This window comes from Rhododendron vialii, chromosome 12a (genome assembly GCF_030253575.1).
Source record: "Rhododendron vialii isolate Sample 1 chromosome 12a, ASM3025357v1".
In the NCBI taxonomy this organism is placed as follows: domain Eukaryota; kingdom Viridiplantae; phylum Streptophyta; class Magnoliopsida; order Ericales; family Ericaceae; genus Rhododendron; species Rhododendron vialii.
The window spans coordinates 35,303,262-35,313,217 of NC_080568.1; the positions used below are offsets into that span (position 1 = coordinate 35,303,262).

General features: G+C 38.1%; 1 protein-coding gene across 1 annotated transcript; it reads left to right on the top strand.

Annotated features, from left to right (window-relative positions):
- LOC131309725 (uncharacterized) lies at positions 1-9,956 on the top strand. The gene is made up of 6 exons (XM_058336319.1): positions 1-97; positions 5,870-5,931; positions 6,041-6,593; positions 6,891-7,389; positions 7,473-7,554; positions 9,664-9,956. Exons 1-6 carry the CDS (start codon positions 1-3, stop codon positions 9,904-9,906), a joined length of 1,536 nt encoding a protein of 511 aa, XP_058192302.1. The 3' UTR covers positions 9,907-9,956.

The following is a 9,956-nucleotide window of genomic DNA, read 5'->3' on the forward strand; positions in this document are numbered from 1 at the left end:
ATGGCGGTAATCAAATGGGGGTTCTTGAATCGCTCAGCTGAGAGCACGGGAGATTTCACAACCGAGAGAACAAGAGTTGCTCTCAAACTTGATCACGGTCAGTTGTTTGAGAGAGAGAGAGAGAGAGAGAGAGAGAGAGAGAGAGAGACAGATTTCTCCTGGTTTTCGTTTTAAAATGTGGTGGATTTGAATGAAATGTTTTGAATTTTACCTCTACCCGCTCATTTGAGAGAGAGAGAGAGAGAGAGAGAGAGAGGGGAAAACCAGATTGAAAGCTGGGTTTGGGAGACAAATGCAAGGATTGATCGTATGTTTAGCATGATCATAAGATGATACCAACAAGCAGTACTAAACTCCATTTATACATGTCATGTGGCTGACAAAGAATTACGTAGGTAGGTAACCCGTCGTATGCGCGAGAGGATCGAGATATCTCCATGTATCACTACCTAAAGTGTAGAGTACTGCAACCACAAAATTAGGAAGTGGGTTCTCCGTTCGGTCATCAACCATGAAGCGGATCCAAGTAACTTTGTACTGTAATTTCCAGTCAATGGGTCCAGCTAGCCCAAATCCAAATACGTGCTGGGCGGTGGTATAATATGCATGGGAGGAGGCATAGGGAGGGGCCTGAACTCTCTTGTAGAAGGGTCCACAAACTCATAGAATCACCACTGTCAAACCCACCATTGTGCACGAAAAACAAGCCATCAATGGGGCCAATAAGTTTTCCTACAATGTGTGGGCTCTGTATAAAGGTCAATTACTTCATTTGACGAGGAAATGCCTAACAGTGTTTCATCGGGCAAAAAGGAGACGCCTTTTCTATCATTGTCCGAAGTACTATAATAAAGAAGGAGACTTGTGTGATTGTTCTCGTGGTTGAAGTGCTTGCGAACAAAACCAGGGCTTTCTATGACTGCACACCAGAACTTACAGACACACTTGAATCACAGCAGGGATTTTACGGGCAGCCTTAGGAGTATCTCGTTCACAACATCTTGCGGAAAATTTCCCTTCCAATTGCTTTGCATTTTGTCACCTTTAAAACTCGGTTCTTATCTGAAGAGTCTTTCTTTTCCTAATGAACAAATATAAAACCAACAAAAGTGTGCTACTGATCGATATGAGTTGAGCCAAAAGAGAGAAGGAAATAAAGGAGAAGAAACAATATAATTGCAACGGTGGGAGAGCAAAATGTTCTTACTGTATATCTTTACTGGACAACAACATCATCTAAAATCAGAAACTAGCATGTGAACAGTTTTGCGCTGAATGGGAATCATCTAATTCAAATCCAGTTAAAAATGTTTGCTTTTTGATGGAATGTCAAGAGCAATAAACACAAGAATTGTGATGAATCAAATAACAGAATTACAAGATGCCGCTATCTGCATGCGTAAGCCCTCAGCTGAAGAACTCGAACGTTTTAAAATCCATGAAAAGGAGGGATTCAAAGAACAAAAAATCAACAACATATCAAGGGAGACCAACAATTAGGGGGTAATTCAGCAACCATCTAACTTTTTATTCAGATTCCTAAATAATGAAAAGTTATATGGTTGGATCGAGCACCTATAGTTATCGGATTGAGCTTATTTTTTACGGAGATCCTTGAAAAAATATTTTACATTTAATGAACAGCTCGGATGATTTGTGTGGAACCCGTAGTGGGCCCCACAACGAAATCTGTGCACAAATCTGTTGTGTGTAGACTTTTTGGCGGAAGAAATAGAATCCATTGACTTAGTCTCCTTGTTTTACTCCTAAATTTTTTGAGCAGTTTAATAAAATTGAAAATTAAAAATTGAAAATGTTATGAATTATAGATAAAATATTACGAATAGTATTGCTAAAAAGTTATAAATCGTATAAAGATTAAAAGATACACCAAAATGTTATGAATTATAATGAAAATGTTACAAATCGTACTGCTAAAAGATTATGAATTCTAGAACAAAAGTTACGAAACACAAAAGAATGTTATGAATGAATCATAAAATAGATGCATATGGTATACCCTTTTAAGGAATGCGTATTGTAGATTTTTCTAAAGTTGAATTTTTTAAACTGATAAGTTGTTTGAATTTCTTTTGGCCGCATCGAATTGCAATTGGGCGTATCAAATTGCACTTGGGCGCACCGCATTGAATTGCACTTGGCCGCATCGAATTACTTTTGGTCGCATTGAAATCCCTTCTTTGACTTTCTGAATTCCCCCGTTACGAATTATTTTTGGCCGTATCGAATTGCACTTGGCCACATCTAATTACTCTTGGCCACATCAAATTGCGAGACCATAAAAAGTAACTCGATGGGGCCAAGTGCAATTCGATGCGGCCAAAAGCATTTCGTCGTGGCTTAGAGTAATTTTTTGCTGCCATGAGTAATTTTTCGCGGCCAGAAGTAATTCTTTGCAACCAATAGTAATTCTTTGCATCAAATTCTTTTTCTTTTTAACTAATAGGTAAGAGAACAAAATTATTGTTCAATAGAACTTGAGCTATTGGTTTAGATGATTTGGAGTTTTCATGTGATCTGTCTGGGATTGTAGATTTTTTGTTGGAGCCTTTTAGGTAGACGAAGTTTCAAACTCTACTCATTTCTTGGTTATATACTTATATATAATCTTGGAATTATTTTGTTTTTCTATTTTTCTAGGTCAGTTAAAGAAACAAGTGCGATAAGGGTATCACTTTTGAGTGAATAGACGTTTAAAAAATTGAATTCTAGTTGGAATCCTGTATAATTATACGTTCTTAATATCTCTAATGTTATCCCTGAATGCAACTAACGACCGGAATTAAATAGATTTGATAATATTTGTTGTGTTAGACTATTTTATGAACTTAGTTAGATAGACCATGTTTGAAGCTTATTCTTAAAATGAAAATTTTTGAGAAGTAGATTTTGTTGAGAGAAGAATTTTTTTCTAATTCACGGTTATTTGTAATGCACCTCTCGCATGAGATGGAACCATATGCATATCCGGGACTCACCTCATGTGAAAAGGTGTTAAAAAGAACCGTTGTATCCACACAAAAAACTTTGGAAAAATGGGGTTTGATACTTTATTTAGACTATGTTTAGAAAGCATTGCATCGTGCCAAAGGCACGAGCAATTACTAGTATATAGATAGATAGATAGATATTTGGCACAACATTTTGTTTGGATTTCGAGTGTCGAAAAACTCCAAGATTTTTGAGACTCCTAGGAAATATGAAATTTTAGAAAAATGTGCGTCAACCTAGATTGGGATGAAAGACATCAACCACCTTACATTTTTTCCATTTTATATCAGATAGATAATTAATTTGGTTTTGTTCAAAATATTTGTAATAAATTCTATATTGTAAGTGTCGTTAGGCTTAAATTCTATATTGTAAGTGTCGTTAGGCTTACATTAATACTACTCCTCAAAGGTGGAGATTATTGTAAGTGTCGTTAGGCTTACATTAATACTACTCCTCAAAGGTGGAGATTTAATGATTCGAATACCATAACACAACAGACAAGCCTCCCAATAGGGCTGCATCCCAAATCCTAACTTCTTCAACATGCATGTGCAACATTTTGAGGTGGGGTTGCCCAAGAGTTCTACGTGTAAAAGGATAAGGAATATGGCAACATAATCCATTCATTAAGATTTTTATTTTTTAAGTACTTATTTTTCACTTTACGAGATAAGTACTTATTTCTCTTAACGGAACAGGGCCGCTTCTTCTGCAAACTCTAATTCTCCTCCGGTTACTCTTGCTTGTCGGAGGGTTCTTAAAAACACCAAGCCCATATTTTGACGTCATAAATTTCTAATTTTAGCCAAAACCTTCTAATTCTTTTTTTTTTTTCTCCACTCAGAGATCTCATGAGACAATATTTTGACGTCATAAATTTCTATTGGCAAAACATTGTTTGCTATTATTGTTCGAACCTTAATTGTAATTTTTGAAAAAGTGGTGCTATATAATGTCAAAATTATTTTTGTTAATGACAAAACTATTGTGCATAAAAAGTTTATAGTGTGCAATGTACAAGAGTACCCTTGCGTACAACAACAGTTTTGGCTAGAATGGGGTTATGATTATAGTCTGAGGTAAAAGAATGTGGGTCTTCTTTGACAGCCTTAGCTCGAATCATTCCTCTGTAGGTAGGTAGTAGAAGAATCTTGACTATCTTTTGTTTTGCTAACGATTTTCTTGATCGTTAATGAGCAGGTAAAGATTCTTGCTAACCACCTCCGCCCATACTGTTTTTTCTTCTCTAAGAGAGAGAGAGAGAGAGAGAGAGAGAGAGTATCAGAGTACCTACGGACAGATGAGTTTTAACATGGCTAGTACCTACCCTAAATTTGTATAGCAATGAGTATAGTACGTTCGTTCAAGGGCTAGCTTAAAACATGCATGCATCACCACCATCAAAAGCACATGCATGCCCTGGTTAATTTTACTGAGTAATAATGGCGTACAGCATGAAATTAATAAGACAGGAAAAAGAACCAGTTTACTGGCACAGCAAATTTGTGCACAGATTTTTATGTGGGGCCTACATATAAGTCCCAGACAAGTGATCCAAGCCGTTTATTATGTTTAAAATATTTTTTCAAGGGCTTTCGCGAAAAATCAGCTCAATCTGATACTTATAAGAGCTTGATTTAATCATCTAACTTTTCATTCAAGTTTTTAGAGAATGAAAAGTAAGACGATTAGATCAAGTACTTATAGGTATCGGATTGAGCTGATTTTTTGCGGGAGCCCTTGAAAAAATGTTTTAAACATAATGAACGGCTCGGATCACTTATATGGGACCCTTAGTGGATTCCACATAAAAATCTGTGCACAATCTGTGCACAGATTTGCTGTGCCAGTAGACTTTCTGCAGGAAACAGGAAAAAGTACGTAGTGCCTAATGCCTATCTGTGACGAAACAAAAATATAAGTAGAGACGCTTGTGATGAATAACCTGTAATGTAACATGCATGATTCACATTATTAAAACTCAAAGCTAACAAAAAGCTTCCCCGGACCCAGCATTCATAGGTACGTAACAATCAATTGAATATATAGATATCTATTTGATTTCTCTTTGCACTAACACGTAGTACAACTATATATATATATATATATATATATATGATTTGAGTGTTTTATTCCACCTCCCAAAGCTCCTTCTCTTTTCACGTCTCATTCCTCATTGCTTACAGAATCGACATCTCACTCCCTAAATCTCCTTCTTGTAGAAAATTAAGAAAGATTAACGATAATGGACCCGAATTAAAGAAGCCGGTCCATTTTCAAAGGCAAATGTAATGAAAGCACAAGTCTATAATTGTTGAATCATGGTAAAATACAAATTACCTTCATGTGATATGGGGTTTTGGAAAGACGGCCAGGGGTGTCCAGATTAGCTTATGCGTGCATCGACTAATCTCCTCTCCGGTCCTGTTAAAAGTAGGCTATCCATGCAAGGATTAGAAAATTTACAAGAAACTACTACTATTTTAGAGTCTGACCCAAGAAGCAATTGTATGGGGAGCACGCTCACCAGCTACCCGGACTAAGCTCAAGGTTGCACTTATCACCTCTTTTTCATTTAGAATTTGGATACTTCCAAGTGGCCTACTGGACTAGTTCTAGAGAACCTACCTTCTACTTCCCACATGTGAGACACTAGCAGTATTTTAGCACATGATTTCCAAATCGGTGAATGCTTCTTTCCTAAGTTGAGTAACACTGCAATACAGTTCAACTGCCAACCCTGTCACTTAATAAATACAGAGAACCGTAGTTGGACAATTGAAATGGGGTTGATATAGGCAACATCACCAAGCAAAATAACTGAGGTTCTTTCAGAGATTGCCCCAAATCACAGCTTTGGATCTCCCAAGCTCCTACGTCTATTATGAAGCTCCATCCTTTCTTCTACCTCATGGGGTGAGGAGTTGTTATTCATTTCTCCATTTTCATGTGCTAATGGCAATTACTTACTAAAATACATTCTTCTAATTTTCTGCTACTTTTTATCTGCTTGTGTATTCAGTAGCCACCATTAGAGAACCTATTTCCAGAACCACTTTGCAAGCTCAATCTCAAGGAGACCTCTGATTTTGTGAGGTCATTTGCAATGAAAAATCATCACGACAGCAGCACAGAGAGCAGAGGTTTTCTTGATGTTTCAGCTGATCAGAAGAGGAGAGAGGGAGTGAGTTCTGTCACAAAGAGGCATTCAGAAGGTCCTTCCACACCTGGTAGACCCATTTTCAGATTCAGTACTAGTGGGAATTTCTCTTCAAGAAAAAGCTTTCCTTCCAAGTGGGATGACGCAGAAAAGTGGCTTAATGGAAGCAGTTCTTGCCATGACTCCCCTGCTCATCATCATACTCATGGGTCAAAGCCATTAGAAGGGACAAAAGTTTTCAAACAATTTGAGGGATGTAGACCGCAAGCTGAGGTATTTGCGGAGAAAACAAGGGTTACAGAGGAAAAGGTAACAAAGTCGGTTTCAAGCACTAAAGGGTCCATAGCTGTGGAAAGTCTTGGTATCTCAGATAGAGCTTTCAATGGGGTCTCAGCCTCAGCAAATGTACTTCTAAAAGGTAGAAAACCTTTGGCTTTATTTTCAAACTTCCCCATCTCTTGTCTAGCAATGTATACTCCAAAAATAAAATAAAAAATGTACTCCTTCAATTGCCATCCAAAACGCTTTATATGATTTTCACCTTTTTGTTGTTGTATAACCCATTTTTTGTTTCTGAAGATATATCTAGAAACATTGTGCTCAAGATTGTGATCATTTTTATGAAAACCCTAATGCCACAACTCAATTTCGGTCTTTTATACTCTGCAATACCCAGTATGGATTTCCACTTGTTTGTTTTTTCCCCTCATTGCAGATAAATTCACGAAAGAGGTAGAACCCATTTTCCCAAAATTTAGATCCTCAGAGCCAATGAGCGAGGGGTTTGTATTTCCAAACTTGGGGGGAAATTCCATGACAGAGGCAGCAACAGAGGGAGTTCATGAGGTAAAACACAGAGATGTTGGGACGGAGATGACTCCCCTTAGCAGCTCCACACCATCAAGATGCCACACACCATTCAAGAGCACATCACCTGCCCAACACAATACCCCTGAGAACAGGTCAGGTCCATTGGCCATAATCAACTCCCGTACCACCAATATTTCCAAGTTACAAGATTGTCATATAGCTAAGTTGCAAATTGGGGAACAATTCAATTCCATTGTTTCAACCTGGAGCTCGAGGGAAGAGGAGGAAGAGGAGATATCAAAGAGCTTGAGGCACTTTGACATAAGCAGTGACTGTAGGAAGAGTCTTTCAGAGCCCAGGTTTTGTTCGTGGGAAGAGGAGGGAAAGAGCAACTGCTGCATTAGGTAGAATAGAATGGGTGTTGGGGTTGATTTAATTTCTTTTTTTCTATCTTTTGCTTTTGTCTTGAATTTGATTGGCTTTGTAGGTATCAGAGAGAAGAAGCAAAAATTCAAGCTTGGGTGAATCTCCAAAGTGCTAGAGCAGAAGCTCAGGCAAGAAAGCTTGAGGTAACTTCTAGTTCTTATTTGCTTTATGGCTTCCATTTCTTCACCATCTTGCGCATTGATTGCTAGCATCATGGTTGGATAACTGCATTTACGTCAAAATGTTTTCATTCCAACTGTTCCTCTTTCATTATGGCTATGTTTTGATATTGGGGGAAAGGAAAATGAAGCAAAACAAGATTTTTATTGACATGTGTATGTTTATTTTCTCATTCCCTAACCCAACTCAACTATAAAGGCTATCTAGTGCTCGAAACTCCCACTATTGCAGGTCTAGAAAAAAGTTGGACGTACGCAGCCTTATCCCATAAACAAAATGGCTATTTGTGCAACTCGAACCCACGACAACTAGGTCTCCATGGGACAACCATGTAGTGCCCAAACCGCTTTCCACCAAGAAGAGAAAAGACAAGAAAATAAAAGGGGAAATAATCATTGGTAACCTTATTTTATTCCCTTTATAGCCTTTCCGACCCAAGTGATTATTTAGTGCTCATGGAGCATTGTTACATGGTGTTCCATGAGCCTCTACTACCACATATTCACGTGGAATCCATACACTTTATGTTGAGTCCCGCATAAATATGGGTTTGCAAAGGCCCTTGAAGCACCGCCACTAAATAATTTCTCCTCCGACCCTCTTGCCTTCTCGTCTTGCATGTGAAATCCCTTTATGTTTCACTGACTTATGACAAAAAGAAAAAGCGTTGGGAGGTCAAAAGACGAGTGTAAACGCTGAACATACCAACCTTTTTTTTCCTTATCTTATATTTTCCTTTCGTTTTTTGGTGGACAAATCACTTTACAACTGTAAGATGCAATCATATACCCTTTGACCATATGATTGACCACTTAAAAATGATTCTTGAATGATTCTCTCTATCTAAAAGTTAACCAACACATGTTGGGGCATTGAAAAGTACTAAAAGGGCTTAGGTTTCTCGGATATACGCTACTAATAAGTGGGCAGAATCACGTGGACAATAGTTTTGTTACTAGAAGGCATTGTCTGGCATATTGTTTGGCTTCATCTTCCTCGAGCCACCCACTGCTTATTCACGACCACTCTTCTCTCTCTCTCTCTCTCTCTCTCTCTCTCTCTCTCTCTCTCTGTGTGTGTGTCTTCCTTTAGCCAACATGATTTCACACTGGATAAAAGGCAACAGAAGCAATCGAAGTACTACTTAACTTTATATACTCCATCATCAAGCAAGACAAATACTGATGTCATAAGCCCATGTGAGAAGGGTCCTGTATTGGCAAAATCCCTAGGGAATCGTGGGTATCTCTCCTTCTCCAAATTAGAATTTTGTGCAATTGTCTGTGGATTATAGTTACACAACTCAGTAGATTAATGGAGTGACTCAATGGATTAATGGGGGTGATTTGTACTCTCCCAGTTCGTGTTGCGCGCACTCCATGTGCAGTCATAAAGCAAAATTTGGTGTAGAAAATAGGAGCACCAGCTGCTATGTATGCTCATCTGGAATGTTGACAAAGTTAGAAAAAGAATTATAACGTTAAACAGGGATAGAAGTAGGAGAAAACGTATCACGATTACCGTTTAACCAATAACATTAGTTTGTTAAATACAAGATCCCAAAGTAGCAGTTCTTGGTTTTTTGTCTGCAATTTTGCATTTTTTCCTAGAACTCTTATAGAATTTCCGTTCGATCATTTATGTAATCTTCTGTATTTTTCATGGGTTCAGTCCGTAGCTACCGGACAAACCCTTGACACATGTAGAGGCTTGCCTGAACGAAGAAACCCCCCTTGAAACATTCAAAAGGCTTGCTTGCTCGAACGAGAAAACCCATGACACATTTAGAGGCCTTCTGACTCATACAGAAACCTGGCTGGTTCCGTCGTGGAGACAAATTGGTAGCTAGAACCACAATAGTAGCACATGCATAAGTTATTGTGTTTTGTTCAATAATGTTAAGAATAAGGTTAGCTATTGAACTAACGGTCTAAGGTTTTAAACGAGTTGCTGGAAAACAATCTCATTCTGTAGCAGCAATATATCGTGTTTTGAAACTCATCGCCTGCCTAGCTGTTTGATAAGGTTTACTTGGGCTTCTAATTTAGTTATATTTTGGAACGATTTTTCAGGTGAAAATTGAGAAGATGAGATCAAATTTGGAAGAGAAGTTGATGAAGAGAATGGGTGTTGTTCACAGGAAGGCTGAGGAAAAGAGAGCTGCAGCCCAGTTACAGCACTCCGATCAAATTCACAGGGCAGCTAAACAAGTACAGAAGGCATTGGCGAACCCACAAAATTCCCGTTTTTCTGGTCAAATAACTTCGTGTGGTTGCTTTCCTTGTACTAATAATAATCATCTTTATAGAATTTGAAAAGGCCTATTTGAGAAGGCATAGAAATGAAGCTAATGCTTGGCAACCAT

Bases quoted from the DNA above. Each gene is read 5' to 3' on its own strand.
- LOC131309725 (XM_058336319.1), top strand. From the start codon at position 1: ATGGCGGTAATCAAATGGGGGTTCTTGAATCGCTCAGCTGAGAGCACG. The intron at 98-5,869 runs GTCAGTTGTTTG...CCCAAATCACAG, and splicing joins TGCTCTCAAACTTGATCACG to CTTTGGATCTCCCAAGCTCC. The intron at 7,555-9,663 runs GTAACTTCTAGT...ACGATTTTTCAG, and splicing joins CTCAGGCAAGAAAGCTTGAG to GTGAAAATTGAGAAGATGAG.